The sequence below is a fragment of the Chiloscyllium plagiosum genome, unplaced genomic scaffold (assembly GCF_037043375.1).
Source record: "Chiloscyllium plagiosum isolate Xiang-an unplaced genomic scaffold, Cpla_swu_hap1 HiC_scaffold_29, whole genome shotgun sequence".
Classification (NCBI taxonomy): Eukaryota; Metazoa; Chordata; class Chondrichthyes; order Orectolobiformes; family Hemiscylliidae; genus Chiloscyllium; species Chiloscyllium plagiosum.
In genome coordinates this window covers 5366588-5383387 of record NW_028270167.1, presented here as the reverse complement: position 1 = coordinate 5383387, position 16800 = coordinate 5366588, and the positions used below count along the sequence as shown (strand labels likewise).

At 39.0% G+C, this 16800-nt stretch overlaps 1 protein-coding gene across 2 annotated transcripts in view; it reads left to right on the top strand.

The window, feature by feature from the left end:
* sorl1 (sortilin-related receptor, L(DLR class) A repeats containing) overlaps window positions 1-16800 on the top strand; it is a 201599-nt gene that overhangs the window by 82530 nt on the left and 102269 nt on the right. For both annotated transcript variants that reach the window (XM_043676454.2, XM_043676455.2), the window contains exons 7-9: window positions 7807-7908; window positions 8477-8646; window positions 15605-15797. In XM_043676454.2, coding sequence (XP_043532389.2) covers window positions 7807-7908; window positions 8477-8646; window positions 15605-15797 — 465 coding nt within the window. The remainder of the gene's footprint in view (window positions 1-7806; window positions 7909-8476; window positions 8647-15604; window positions 15798-16800) is intronic.

Here is a 16800-nt window from a genome sequence, read left to right as displayed (position 1 = left end):
CTTTTTGTTGAATATTGAGGGATAGAAGTAAAGACTAAGGGACTGAGATGTAATTTGCAATTGATGAATTTCTTTTTGACTCAGAAATTGAGAGATGCTAGAATGTCTGATTTCAAAGATAAATATTAGATGTCAATTCATAGTTGAATTTCAAAGATATTTTGAAAGAATTCTGTTCCTCCTGTTTTCGGTTATTCCTGTGTTGCTCCGTTTCTTTGTGACCATGAAGCATTTTTAGATCACCACCTACACTTTGTGTTTTGCTCTTTAGTTATGAGTTGCATGTGGCCTGATATTCTGTTCTGAAACACACTATATAAAAAATAAGATTCAATCAAAATCTGTAAATAAGCAATAGTTCATTCATTAGGTAAAGGCAGTGGTCAGCAGAGTGCATAAAACAGATATTCTTGAGGTCAGTTCTTGGTCTGTACAGAACTGGCAGATTCCAGATAAGGCGATATTGAAGATGCTTCAATATCACTCCCCCCACAGGAGGGGAAATCAGTCAAATTTCTGTTTTGGCGATTAAAAACTGACCGCATTTTTGGTTGTTGTGTTGGATGTGGATTCATTGAGGCTCCATTAGCACACCAATGTTCATTCTGTAGACTCACCTGTAATGAGTAGGATTTGAATGCCCATGACACTATGGACAAGAATCGACTAACAGCTTTAAACAGGCATTGGAGAGCTTTGAGAAAAGAACAGACAAGAAGAAAACGATTTCCTAATCAATTGTCGTGATGCATCTTGGGCAGCTGGAACCAAACCTGGATTTTCTAGCCCAGAGGTAGGAACACTGCAACTGTACTGTAAGATTCTGATAAATAAATTACTGAGATTTTAAACTGAGGATTTCCTATTTATTAGGCAAGCAGTTTAACCCATTCAGCTGTGGTGCTCAGCATATTTTTATTTTAATCAACCTGTTTGGACATGTTATGACATGCCAGGACAGGATAGGAATAGAATCAAAACCCTCTGGCCCAGCTGCAGGGACGCTGTCACTACAGCACATGACCCTCATGGAAACAGACTGGCTGGAGGTCTTGTGGCAGCTTTAACACTTTTAGTTGTTCTTGCTGTCTTTCTTTCTTGCTTACACTTGTTTCCAGCTGTATACTTCTATACTTGACCACCTTTCGTTTCTTTCTGTATACACAATAATGGGTTGGCAGAGTTGAGAGGGTTTATGTGCTGTACTTCATGAGAACCCCTTGCTGAACTTTCATTTGGCTGCTCTGGAGCTTATTTATGTACGAGCTTGCTGATTTTTCATCTTAATGTTGTTCCATAGCCTATCTTGTCAGATACAGTTGTTGACAGCAAATACAATGCTGCAATAAAAACACATGTAACTTATAGAAGTGGTTTATTGTAGGACGTGACATACTTGCTAGCATTTCCTTTTTAGACTTTTTATGTTAGAAACCATTGCTGCTTTCACTTCATAACTTGCATTTCTGCTAACTTGACAAAAGGCTGTCAATATTCCTTCATAATTAGTAAGGACTGCAGTGGGTACAAAACTAACTTTCAAGAGTAGTGGCACAAAAATATTATTTTTATCATCTTATGCTGATTAAATCCACAGTAATTTACTCTTGGGAGTGCTGTATTACTGGTTCAGCATTTCATACCATTTTGTTTGGGCCTCATATTGTTTTCTCAGTTTGCAAGGTAGTAGAGAAAAGATATTGAGGACATTTAGCTGCTGATTGCATGTTTGTATTTTACAATAGTGTTTAAACAAAAGCACTTGTAGTAAATATATAGGTCACTATGTCAATCAGTAACAGCCTCCTAGCAACCCTTTAACTGCTCTTCACTGTTTGGCTCTATATGGCACTGAAAAATGTGTTGCTGGAAAAGCGCAGCAGGTCAGGCAGCATTCAAGGAGCAGGAGAATCGATATTTCGAGCATAAACCCTTCTTCAGGCTAATGCCCGAAACGTCGATTCTCCTGCTCCTTGGATGCTGCCTGACCTGCTGTGCTTTTTCAGCAACACATTTTTCAGCTCTGATCTCCAGCATCTGCAGTCCTCACTTTCTCCTTCTATATGGCACTGTCAAACTCAGAACAGTTTTGAGTAAACAGAAGCCTTATATATTTTCATGCCCATTTAAAAGAGATAGAAGGTGGATTTAAGGACTAAGCTTTCTTTGTGTGTTTCTTGAAATATTATTCCATTTCATTCCCAGCTTGCATAGAACATTAAAATTTGCATTCTGATTACAGTGCATAATTATCTACTTAGACCAGTAATACTCTAAGCCTGTCAGGTAGAATTTGGGACAAAAATAAAGACTCATTAATTAAAAAGGTTGGTTTATTCCTCTTGCACACAGGGTTTGATAAACAGCTATAAAATCTCTAGCTGATTTTTATATTCATTCAATATAAACAAGCTCCTTAAAATGCTCATGTAATGCACTTAAAATAGCTAATGAAGGTTAAAATGCTGTTAATTGCACTGAGCAATTTGATGTTCACAATTTATTGCTGAATTGAGTCAAGTAATGCCAGATTTTTTGAAATGGTTGCTCGAAGGATGAATATCTTCCCATCTGTGCTGAAATTTTATGTGAATTTTTAAAAATGAAATTTAATTTGGTAGTTCCAAAGTATGCATTAGAATTGACAATCATTGTTGTAGCTGAGTGCTTTCGCTGAAAGTTTTGATTCTGTCACAGAGCATGTTTATCTATTCCTCTGAACATTGGATATTGTATGCTAATGAAATATATGTTAACTACTGTAATGCTGTGGGGCATAATCATCCTCCTGGAGTCAATTGCTGTACTTACCCTAGCTATCAGTCTAATAGACTTTCGAAGTTGTCCTCAAACTAACATAATAACAGTATCTTTCACGGACGTAAAATATCATAAGGCACTTTGTGGTCCCAAGCATATTTCAAAAGTGCTTTCAACTCTGGAGTGAACTATAAATTTCTTATTCCGCTTTAATCATTACCACTGAACCAAGGCTGTTGATTCTAATAAAGTACAGATGGAATTAAGCAAAGAAGCTTGAAAGGAATAATTGCTTGGTAGCACTGAATTTGATTTTGCTGAAAAGGGAGACATTGAAAGAATATTTTTTATCTTGTATGCTTTGGACTGATGCAAGAATGTCAAATTGTGAAGGGTGCAACAGTTTGTGTTGCATGAGAAAGGGCTGCTGTTTGTTTGTTTGGAAAACTGTCTTTGATCAAGACATTACCATGGAGAGTGCATTGGGGAATAAGTGTATTTCCCCATGCTGAGTTCTGAGGAAGTCCACAGTTTTGAGGAATGGTCGCTGGATCTGAAACATTAACTCTGATTTCGCTTCAAAGATGCTGCGAGACCTGCTGAGCTTTTCTAACAACATCTGTTTTTGTGCAATGCCAAAACGACGCTGGGCAAATCTACTCCTTGGCAGGTATGCTCAAACTGTCGAGAAATATATAAATGCCAGATTCATCAGCCACACCCACATGGTAGAGCAGAACATCACCCGTTCACAACGCAACACCATCCATGCTCTCAAAACCAATCACAACATTGTTCTCAAACCTGCAGATAAAGGAGGAGCCATCGTCATTCAGAATAGAACAGATTACTGCAAGGAAGTGTACCGACAACTGGACAACTAGGAACACTACAGGCAACTACCAGCTGATCCAACCAAACAGCGCGCCTGTGAGCTAAAGACATTGATCAGGACTTTGGATCCAGTCCTTCAGAGCTCCCTACGTGCCCTCATCCCAAGTACTTCTCACATAGGCGACTTCTACTGCTTTCCGAAGATGCACAAAGCCAACACCAGGACGTCCCATCGTATAGGCAGTGGGACCCTATGTGAGAACCTCTCTAGCTATGTTGAAGGCATCTTGAAACACATTGTGTTGGAGACCCCCAAGCTTCTGTTTCGACACTACAGATTTCTTGCAGAAACTCAGCACCCATGGACCAATCAAACCGGGAACATTCCTTGTCACAATGGACGTGTCAGCACTCTACATCAGCATCCCTCACGATGACAGCATCGCGACAACAGCCTCAGTACTCAACACCAACAACTGCCAAACTCCGAGCACCATCCTACAACTCATCCGCTTTATCCTCGACCACAACAACTTCACCTTTGACAACTAGTTTTTCATCCAGACACATGGAACAGCCATGGGGACCAAATTTGCACCCCAATATGCCAACATTTTCATGCACAGGTTTGAAAAGACTTCTTCTCTGTACAGGACCTCCAACCAACATGATACACCAGGTACATTGATGACATTTTCTTCCTCTGGACCCATGGCGAGGAGTCACTGTGTAGTTATCTCAGTGATATCAACGAGTTTCATCCCACCATCAAACTCACCATGGACTACTCTCTACTATCTGTCTCATTCTTGGGCACATGCATCTCCATCAATGATAGGCACCCCAGCACCTCACTCTACCACAAACCCATGGATAATCTCACAATGCTACACTTCTCCAGCTTCCACCTGAAACAAATTAAAACAGCCATCCCCTATAGACAAGCCCTACGCGTACACCGGATCTGCTCAGACAAGGAGGAACGTGATGCCCTCTTAAGATCTGGGTACGATGCTCAACTCATCAACTGCCAGTTCCAACATGCCACAGTGAGAAATCATAATGACCTCCTCAGGAGACAGACACTAGCTGCAACCGACAGGGTACCCTTCATTGTCCAGTACTTCCCAGGAGCTGAAAAACTACGCCATGTTCTTCGTGACCTGCAACACATTATCAATGAGAATGAACACCTCGCCAAGACCTTCCCCATGCCTTCACTGCTTGCCTTTAAACAACCACCAAACCTCAAACAGATCATTGTTCATAGCAAGCTGCCTGGCTTTCAGGACAACTTTGTCACGGTAGACATTGCGAGACGTATCAGTGTCAACACGGATACTATCATTATGCATAGGGACACCTTGCACCGTGTACCTGGCAGGCACTCATGTGACTCAGCCAATGTTGTCTATCTCATAAAATGCAGACAAGGATGCCCTGAGGCAACCTTGTACATTGGTGAGACTAAGCAGAGGCTACGGCAACGGATGAATGGACACTGCACGACAATCGACAGACAGGAATGTTCCCTCCCAGTCAGAGAACACGTCAGCGTTCCGGGGCATTTGATCTCGGACCTTTGGGTGACCATCCTCCAAGACAGACTTTGGGACAGGCAACAACGCAAAGTGGCCGAGCACAGGCAGATATCCAAGTTCGGTACCCACGGGGATGGCCTCAACCGGGATCTTGGGTTCATGTCACACTACAGGTGACCCCACTGCACTACACGCACTCATAGACAGGCGCTCACTTACAGATAGACGTGCACTCACAGACAGGTGCACGCTCTCCTAATACATGCACACACTTCTACAGACTCATACACTTGCTCACTCTCATACACAAGCTCTCTCTCATACGCTCACACATGCACCCTCTCAAAGACTTATACCCCTTTACAACTTGTAGTCACACACATATATACATTGTGTCATAAACACTCATAAATCCCATGCACACGCACGCACGCGCACACAAGTTTGTGGGGTGAATTTGTACTTGCAGAACTACATTTTATTTTGCTCAAAAATTGCATGAATCCATGTAAGATTCTTTAAATCTATTTTTAGATGAGAATCGGTCTGAACGTTGTGGCACACACCATCTCACATAGGGCAGCTCACACCTTCAGAGCATTATCTGGGCTGACATGATACCAATTGTTCAAGTTCACTTGAGAATGGAACTTTTTAAAAAGTTCTGTGACTTACATATGAAAGAACTTAAACCAACATGTTCATTCTAAAAAATGAGAGACTTGCAAACAATCCAGGTCTTTTTCAATATATAATTTCAGTTACATCACACTGTAAACATTTTTGCTATAAATTCTGTGTCTTATGATACTTATATTCCACAGCCACCTGATGAAGGAACAGGGCTCCAAAAGCTAGTGTTTCCAAATAAACCTGTTGGACTATAACCTGATGTTGTGATTTTTAGCTCAGATAAAAGTGGCTGTCAATTGTAAGATTGGTCTGCAAACTATCTTATTTCCGAGCAGATTGATACTTCAAGCTGCTTATTTTTTTCATTTGTTGCTTTATTCCTAATGAAACCACCAATCACAGTCTGAGATGCAGTTATTTTTCATGATTGAGATTGGCTTTACTAGGAAATGAAGCCAGTGCTGGTTTGATTAATGTACAGTATTTTGTCATTAGAGTGCCACCTGGTGGTTTAGTTGTGATTAATTTCAGTTGGTGTTTAACTGATTCTGTGCTCAATCTTCTACAGATTATTAATTAATGACATTGCAAGCTTGTTTGATGTTTGAGTAAACTTGCCATTCTTAATCAGTTGCAAGATGAAATAGTTTTGTGAAAAATATTGCAAATGCTTCACCTTTGTAAGATAGGTATATTGTAGTTATTGTGTAGGTTTCCCTTCTCCCACCTAATGACAAATGAGATGGACACTGCACATGCTTGCATCTGTTTCCATAACTCGATTTTGCCTGAAACAGGTTGTAAACTTGTCATCAGAGGCTGTAGCTTGAGGGGTACCACTTGCATTAAGAATGGCTGACCAGGAAACTATCTCGCTGTTAGTACCTAATCTAAGCTTGTCTGAGTGTGAAGTTGGTCTCTGACATGAACTGGATTTTATGGCTCTGGTGGGAATGCTACATACTGTGCTGTAAAATCTCCCATGTAATTTGCATCAGTAGGGTCTAATTGTAGCATTTTAATTTTACATTTCACATCTTCAGTGTGGTTTGGGGGTCTTGTAACATTGTTCGACATCTGCCCTCCTTCATTTCTGCACTGTGTAACCATGACCAGTTTATTTTTTAGCTGTTGGACCACGGAATAGTTTGGTAATTAAGGTCTCCTGGCCTCCACCATATGACTGAGCTTCTCTTTTTGTTTTCCCCAAGCCCTCCCCGGCCACCACCGCCAACTGCATTTTTTTTCCCTCCAGTTCTGAAGAAAGGTTATTGAGCTGCAACATTAATTCTGTTTGTCTCCACAGGAGTTGCCTGACCTCCAAGTCTTTCCAGGCAATTTTTATTCTTTTTTATTTCAAAACGATGATACCCTTTTCATTTTTTTCCCTCCTTCTGCCATTGAAATCCACACTGAATCTTGTCTCACTGAGTTCCAGATTTACTGAATATTCTGTTTTTTTTCCAACTGTGTCCTCCATTGCACTGTTCAATAGAGAAGAGTACAGTAAATACTGTTATGCCATGCACCGCTACCCAGTGGAAAATATGACGCAAAAGAAGGGAACCTGAAACGCACCCTGCCTCTAAAGACTGAGCCTCCACACCCCTCCAAAACAAAGGACTCCTGCAGAGATTGTAGGCTACAGGAAACAATGGCAATTTGGCTTACAAGCCCAAGCAGCTTTATTTTTGTTTTGTGATTATTCCTTGTTTACTGCTTAATCCTGTTTTGAAATTTGTGAACCTATAAAACTGCTACAATGCTGAACCAGAGCATCAAAAATGTTAATACTTGAGGTTCTAAGATTCTGTTAGTATGCAGCTAAATAGATCCTGAAGCCAAATAGTTTTGGTACTCTTTTTCAAGTGACATTACATGTTTCAATCAAGAAATTTTACTTTGTTTTGAAATAAAAATTAAACTATACAGTGAGAAAATAACTGTTGCTATAGTTAATCTCTTTGAAGGTGGGGGGGTGGTAAATTACTGTTCCCTTACAGTTATAGTTGAAATTCCACTATTTCTCTTTTTGTAGCATCTCCTAGGAAGCAGTGACCCAGTAACAGTACAGTTATGGGTGTCATATAATCGGACACCCATGAAACGAGCGCACTTTCTCACACGATACCATATAGAGGTGAGTGTTGAGGAATATGAGCATCTAATGTAATAATAAGAGTTAATATGCGTCCTTTGCTGAAAATCTGTTTCAGACTTGAGAAACATAATTGCCTGAAAACATAAGGCCATTCCAAAAATACTATGCACACTATGGTTAATAATACACATGGATGCACTAATGTCCTGAGTTACTAGGTATTTTTTTCTTCTTGCTGTTCAGTACGGTGCTACCTGTACTGAATAGATCAGTAAAAGTTTCATAACTGAAGCACCATCTTAAAAACCTTAGCAGGTGTGAAACTGAGCAGGATTGTTTTTGTTAAGAAATTGAGTTACATTCTCTATTTTTATTTCATCTGTTTCACACCTCTTTCTTCCTTCTATTTATGTTTGCCAACATGCAAGAGTTTAATCTGTGCCCTTACCTCTTAGGAAATCTTTACCAACTTTACTATTGTAACCTGCTATTGCATATTTCTCGCAATAAATAAATAAAACCTTTTAGTATAAATTATAAAATATAAATATTATTTTTGGTTTGTAGAAACAATGTTGATCTAATTTTTATTTTGTACATTCCTCAGGAGTATTATGTGGCTGATGCGTCAGAAGATCAGGTGTTTGTTTGTGTCAATGTCAACAGTAATGTGACCAATCTCTATATCTCTGAAGCAGAGGGCCTGAAATTTTCCCTTTCTCTGGCAAATGTACTGTATTACAGTCCAGAAGGTGCTGGAAGTACAACTCTTGTGAGGTACGTATATAAACCTTTGTGCTTGCAAGGATAAAAACAAAACATGTATTACATATGCACATTTTCACTGAAAAATATTATTTATTTGATGCTGTCTGTGTGCAACCAATCTGAGAACCGAACACAAATTAGGAAAAATGCTAGACTTTGTGGGATGTTGCTGAGCAACATACCCGTCTCTAAAATGTAAGAGCTATATTTCATAGATTTCTTATTGATTGTCCATTTCATGCTGTGGGCTTGATGTTGCCTGCAAAGACCTGCATTCAGATTGCCCAAATTTTGCATGATTTACACTTTCTTTGTCCAGATTTGAATATGAGACCTAAAGTATACCACCTCCTTACATCACTAAAAATCTTTGGTTAAAATTACATTGTCCACAGCTGCTCTAGTATGATTGCACAATGTGCTATCAGCAATTTTTGAATACTGAGCAGTTCTTTTTCTCATATACTAGTAAACTTTCTTTTTAGCTTACGTATAACAAGAAAATGTGACATTTATGTTTGAATTTAGTTGCCCAAAAATGCTTATGATGATGTATTGTGCCATTTTGGCTAAGGGTCTCATCTATATTTGAAATGTGTTATGCTGGTTAAAATAGCAATATTCTATCACAATTCAATCCTGTTCTATTATGGTTTGAACAGCCTATTTTCAAGGTGATGGAAATATAACTAATTAATTGAATTCAAATTGATGGTGTTACAATATAGAAGTATTATCTCTTGCACCAACACCTCCCTAACCCACTTAAAACAAATTAGGTTGAATACTGGATGTAAGTTTGCTTGCTGAGCTGGAAGGTTCATTTTCAGACGTTTTGTCACTATACTAGGTAACATCAGTGAGCGTCTGGTGAAGCACTGGTGTTAGTGACCCACTTTCTATTTATGTGTTTAGGTTTCCTTGGGTTGGTGATGTCAGTTCTGTTCTTTTTCTCAGAGGTTGGTAAATAGGATCCAATTCAATGTGTTTGTTGATACAGTTCTGGTTGGAATGTCATATTTCTAGGAATTCTTGTGTGTATCTCTGTTTGGCTTGTCCTAGGATGGATGTATTGTCCCAGTCGAAGTGGCGTCTTTCCTCATCTGTATGTTTGGATACTAGTGAGAGTGGGTCATGTCTTTTTGTGGCTAGTTGATGTTCATGTATCCTGGTGGTTAGTTTTCTGCCTGTTTGTCCAATTAGTATTTGTTACAGTCCTTGCACAGTATTTTGTAAATGACATTGGTTTCGCTTAGAGTAGAGTCATAGAGATGAATAGCACGGAAACAGACCCTTTGGTCCAACTTGTCCATGCCGACCAGATATCCCAACCCAATCTAGTCCCACCTGCCAGCACCCAGCCCATATCCCTCCAAACCCTTCCTATTCATGTACCCATCCAGATGCCTTTTAAATGTTGTAATTGTACCAGCCTCCACCACTTCCTCTGGCAGCTCATTCCATACATGCACCACTCTCTGTGTGAAAAGGTTGCCCCTTAGGTCTCTTAATGTGCCAGCACAACGATTTAAATTTTATAATTTTGGCTGCTTTTATGGAGTTTGCATTATAAACTTGTGCATTTTTGACTACACCTCTGATAATTAAAATGCTTAAATCTTGCTTTAAAGAAGGAAATTATGAAATTAAATGTGTGAAAGGCTATGAACAATTTTAGTTTCAGTAAACTAATTGGTCTGACCAAATCATGTAGGGAAGTAGGCAGTGGATATTGGGTATTTTCTCAGGAAAAGGGTCAAGGAGCTAGTAAACATTCTTATGACACCTTGCAGTTAGTTCAAGATTAGAATAACAATACCTTGTACTTATTCAGTGCGAAGAAATGTTCATTCTATTATAAAACCAAGTCTGAAACTGAGCCACTTGTGATAGAGTCAGATGATCAAGAGTTAAGTCAGAGGTGGATTCCAAGCAGTATATTACAGGATGACAGTGAGACAAAAATGTTTAGAGCGAGAATTCCAGGGCCCAAGCCCTTGCAATTGAAAGCATTGCCACCAATGTAATTAAATGTAGATATCGTCACATTTCAGGACTCCAGTGTAGTTAATAATGGGAAAATTACATAAATACATTTTAACTTGAGTCAGTATTTGTGTGTAGTGCAGGAGTTTGTTTGCATGTAATAAATGCTAAAAAAGTACAAAACTATGGATGCTGGAAATCAGAAGCAAAAAAGAAATTGCTGGAAAAATTCAACTTGTCTGGCAGAATCTGTGGAGAGAAAGCACAGGTAATGTTTGGGATCTAGTAACCCTTCACTAGAAGAATCTGTTCTGAAGGATCTGTTCAGTCCTGAAGAGAGGTCACTGGACCGTAAACATTCTCTCCACAGCTGCTGCCAAACCAGCTGAAGTTTTCCAGCGATTTCTGTTTTTGTAAAACATAATAGTGTTAAATTAACGTCTGGGTAATAGTAGGTTTGATGATGACTTTTTATTTTCGACTCCATTTGCTGAGATTTAGTTTAAAGGTTGGAAAATTCTGTTGGGTGGATTGATGTGGAATGGACAGATTTTGATGAAGTAGAACTATTTTTAAATTTGTGGATGGTCATGTGCTGCTCTATTTTTATTCTTTTTGTTGTGTACACCTCTCCTGCAGGGAATGGTTTCTATAAAGTATGGATCTGGAAATTCTAGCTATCCTTGATCTTAATAAGGTGGTTGTTTTTCATTTTGAGGCTCTTTGAATACTGGCATGCTGCTATATGGTGAACATGCCCCCTATACTTATCCCATCTCTGTAAGCAAGTATAGTTATACTGGGGCTGGATAATCAGAATCTTTTGCCTCAAATAATTTCCTTTCCTCCAACCAGACAGTAGTAAGGACAATACTATACTTCTTTATTGTAGCGTGGATCTAGAGAACTATGCAGACGGTATAGCATGAAGAGTCCATTTGATCCATCTGTTCCGTGCCTGTATTTAGGTTTGGCTCTTGACCCATCAGTGTATCTTTTGATTCCTTCCTCATGTACTTGACGACCAGTTTTCTCCTTAAATGCATCATTGCTGTTTATCTTGTTTTTGATAGCAAGTTCAAAATATTAGATTACTCTTATAAACAAGGTTCTCCTCAAGTTGTCACTGAATTTACTAAGAACTATCTTTTATCTATGGCCCCCAGATTTTGTCCTGCACCACCAGACCCCCCCCCCCCCCCCCCCCCACCTTCCCAGCTTTTAGAACTAATCTTTGTCTTCCTACCTTTTGGACACAATTTATGATCTCTGAAAGATCTCTGTTTGGTCACTCCTCAGGCTTCAATGTTCTGGAAGAAAGTTCCCCAGGTTTGTTCGGTCTTTCCTGTTATTTATATTCTGAATTCAGATATCATCCACTGGACCGTCTCTAGTGTCTCTTTCCTTTTCTTAAAAATATCAAGACCAGAAATGTACAAAATACTCAGTGTGGCTTAGCTAAAGGTCCCTATACAAATTGAACATCTCTGCTGTTCAATTCTCATTCTGTAGCAATAGACTCCAATGCTGTTTTGCATTTTTAAAAATCACCTTGCAGCCTGTCTTGCTCTATAATGTGTGCATTTCTATTCCTAGCTCACTTAGATTTATTTTAAGGAGCATCTGGCCTCCTTTATTCTTCCCCTAAAGCTTCCATTCTACCAAAGTTTATACCTGTAAGTAGATCATATTAAAATGAAGTCTTGATCTTGTTCGATATCCAAGTATAACAGTTTTTTGACCAGTTGGCTTTTGTGTTCATTTGAGTTCTGATGTACTTTGCTGCAACTGAGTGAACTGCAGGACCCCTAAGAGCTTTGCTTGAGCTATTTTAGCAGTGAAGCACAAACTGAGCAAATAATAGAGATGTATGTTTTATTGATGAGTTCAGAATTTTTAAAGCCAACAAACAAGCTGTCAAATGACCCACAGTTATATCAGTTAATTTTCAGATGGTTGTCCGTGCACCACACTCCTCCCCTCTGTTGAGGGTTTGCAAAATCTTGAAGTTAAATCTGCTTTATTTGTGTGATGCAATGGGGGAATAGTCATTGTGGTAGAGCTGTGAATTACTGCAAGAGTAATCACGCTACTTAGTTAAACAAAGTCTCTTTTGTCTGCCCAGGTTGAAAACTGCCCACTGACCCTGAATAGACCATGTTAAAATGTGTTCTTAATCTTGCTGTATTGTTTATATACTCAAAAGAAAGAGGTTTGAATGCAGTACTTAACATAAACTGCATTATCAGGCTGTTTATTTTCCTTCCTTTCAACAGATTGAAATTGGCAAGAGATTTCTTTTTCCCCAGGTGCACACATGAAGCACTGAACGGTCTCAATATGACCTTTCAAGATGGTATCTGTTAGTTTTAGTGAAGATATTTGTAATCTGGATTAAATTGCAGTGAATCATTGGCATTTTATTTAGAAAAAAGCAAAAAGTATGGAGTCTTTTTATCTGTCACCAGAAATCTACCTGATTTTTCAGGTGGACATTAAGATTGTAATGGGAACAAGAGATCAAGTGAGCTGAAAATTTGTAAAACCTCTTCATAAGATCAGTTCATCTTGATTTATCCAAATCGAAAGACACCACATGTTACAGTTTCTTCAGTGTCTTTCATGTAGAAAAATATCCCCAAGGAGCTTGAGGTATGCTTGGACCAAAATGGGTACTGCACCAGCGGAGGAGGTGGGATAAACAAAACCTTTGTGTTTCAAAAAGTGAGAGAAAGAGAAGGGAGGGTTAGGGAAAAAATTTCAGTGCAAAGCAAGGGAAACGGGCATGCACAAAGCCAGAGTCTAAGAAATGGTGTTCAGGAAGGAATATAGGGCTAAAAGTGGTTTAAGGGTTTTTTTTCTCTTTCTTGGATGTGGATATCATTGACCTTGAACTTAGTACCTTGCAAAGCCATTTCAGATGTCACTTAAAAGCTGACCATTTTGTAGTAGGTCTGAAATCTAAGGGTGGCAGATTTGTTCACCAAAAGAACAGTTTGGTGTATAACTTGGGTTCCTAAAACTGATGCTGGTTGACCCAATCGTAATGACTAGCTTTTATGTTCCAGATGAATTGAGTTTAAGTTCCACCAGCTGCCATGGTGGGATTTGTAACAGTGTTTCCAGAATGTTAAAACATAAGAACAAGAGTAGGCCATTCAGGCTGTCCAGTCCACTGATTCATTTTATACAATCATTGCTCATCGAATACTTTAATGCTTTTTACCCACTTTATTCTGTGATGATACAATGGCTTTAGAAGGTGCATTTATATAGTTGTGGCAGAGGTAATGAGCAGTATGCTCCAGAGTTAATAAAATAAACAGTTTGTGAGGCCTTGGGGTTGTTTAAAAAAACGTGGGAACAAAAGGTGGGGTCAAGCTCCCACAGAACCAGGATTTTTAGTTTGTATTTTTCCGTAGCAGTTGCTGGGATGTTGAAGCTCGGTTTTGAAGCTGCAGTGCATCTCTATCTGGTTCTGTCCCTGAGTCTTTTGATTTTTTTGTCTTTGCCAAGGGCACATTTATGGGATGTTACTATATTAGAACAATTACTGTTTAGTAGTCAAACAGTCTTAAGTTATTTCAATTTCTTCTTTCTTTTGTTACACTTTAACGACAGTGTAGTTTGCTTCACGGTTGGTATTTTGACCAGTCGAAATGCATTTGGAACACAACGCTTGGTACTTGCCTTTTAAAATAAGAAAAGGTTAGGATCTAGGCTATCTTGACGTGTTTTGAGGAAGTTTCGTCTCATCCATAACATTTCCCATCACCCTTTTTGCCATTAATAATCAAAAATGTATCTGCTTTTACTGAGCTTTCAGAGCTCCTTGAGGTAGAGAATTCCAGAGATTCACAACCCTCTGAGTAAAATAATTTCTCCTAATCTTGGGCTTAAATGACACTGCCTTATTTTAGAATTGTGTCCCCTGGTTCTAGATTCCCTAACCAAGGGAAATATCTTGCCTGTATCTACCTTGTCCATCCTTTTTAAATATTTTGTAGGTTTCAATATTTTATCTCTCATTCTTTTGAAATTCTGAAGACTATAGGCCCAGTTGTCCAATCTCTCTGCAAAGGTCAATTCCAACATCCTGGGAACAAGTCTCTTGATCTTTGTTACACTCCCTCTATGGCAATAATATTTTTTGAGATAAGGAAACTAACTGATTGGGCCTCTGGATTTCAAGTTTAGTGACATTACCACTGCACCCCTCATTAATGAAGGAGGTTAACATGTGAGTAGGAATTTCAAATTAGAAATGTTGAAGTTTTGCAAGAGATCTGGAAGCCAGTGCGGGGGCGTAGGTAATAGACAACTGGAATTTAGGTAGGATTGGTTATGTGTAGCAGAGTTTTGGATGAGCTGAAGTTTAGAGAGTGAAGTATGTGGAATCTTGGAGTAGCTGAATCTAGAAGTGGGAAGGTAGAGTTTTAATTGGGTTAGAAGTGTAGGTCAGAGGCTGGCAATGCCTTGATAGAAGTGTAGTGATGGAGAGGATATGTGATCGGTGGAAGGGTCTTTGGTTGAACAGTTCCTCCTCTTGCACAGTTAATGGCTTTCAGTGATTTCAGGGTTTTCACGTCCACTACTTTGTCTGGAAAGCTATCCCATGATCGTCTTTACATGAAGGCTGAACCTCTGAAATCAGGTGTAATATTTCCCACGCACCTTTTAATTAATATTAATTTGTGTCCCTTTTGTTTTGGCCACATCAAAGTAAAATGTGACTCCAAACTGACTGACTATTTTTCTTTTCTCATTCCTCTGACCTATAACTCCTATGATGTCTGTTCAAAACTAAAGATTGCTGAAATGAGGGTTGTCAGTTACTTCTGTCCTCCGTCTGATATTCCTACTTGCATCTCATTATAAAACTCAGATTCTAGTGATAATTTATTGATATGTATAGTGCTAAGCTAATCTGCTAAAAAGCACCACTGCCTGCTAAAGATTTTGTTTTCCCTTAAATTCTCAGATACTTTGCAAATGAGCCATTTGCAGACATTCATCGTGTAGAAGGACTACGGGGTGTCTACATTGCCACCCAGATGAATGGGTCTTACACGGAGGAGAACATGAGATCAGTGATTACTTTTGATAAAGGTGGAACCTGGGAACTGTTGCGGGCACCAGCCTTTGGCAGTGATGGCGTTAAAATCAACTGTGAGGTAAGGATAGTAAAAAAATCACAGACGTCATTTGCACTTTTTTTATAAAAAAAAGTTTTTTTTAATAATTTTATTCTATAGTGGGATGTGGCTGTTTCTGACAAAGCCAGCGTTTGTTGCTCATCCCCCATTGTCTTTGAACTGGGTGACTTGCTCAGAGGCATGTAAGAGTTAACTCCATTCTGTGGCTTCAAATGCACGCTGTCGGGTAAGATTGGATAAGAATGGCAAATGTCCTTCCCAGAAGGACATGACTGAACTTGATGGATTTTTTTCAACAATTGTTGATAACTGACTTAGTCACCATCACTGGGACTAACTTTCAATTCCAGATTTTTTTATGAATTGAATTTTCATTCCATCGACCCCTTTGATAGCATTGGAACTTGTGCAACCAGCGTATGAGTCTGAGTTTCTGGATCACTGATGTAGTGACAGTGGCACTGTGCAAGTTCTCACCGTAATGCTGTAATGTCATTGCCTTTTCTCTTTTAAGATGCAAAGTTCTTTGGTCATGGTTCCATCTTGTCACTGAAGTTACCTTGTCAGTGAAAATTAGCCTGTTGGTAGAGATTGATGGGAGGGGAGGAATCTTAAGTAAAGCTTTATCTCCACAAAAATATTTTGGAAAACATGTCAGTGGATAGCTGCCTTGACTGATTTTTCTCTTTCGTACTTTTTATCTGTCCAAACTCAGACGTACTCTGACTCTATTGCTGTTGTAGCAGGTTAGTAAACTCTAATGAATGGCACCAATAAAAACTCGCACCACATTGTACATTTTAAAGTGGTGAATGTCCTATGTAGTTAACATTCAGGGCACAGAGAATCCAAGGTTTTCATTTCTGATTGTAATAGTTCATCTTTTTTTAAACTTGAAGTTGGGATTACTAGAAGTGGATAGGACCAACAATAGCTTGCATTATAAAGTGCCTTTAAAGTAATAAATGTCCCCACCCCCCAAAATCTGTGGCTTAATTACTTATTGCAATTAAAAATCAGT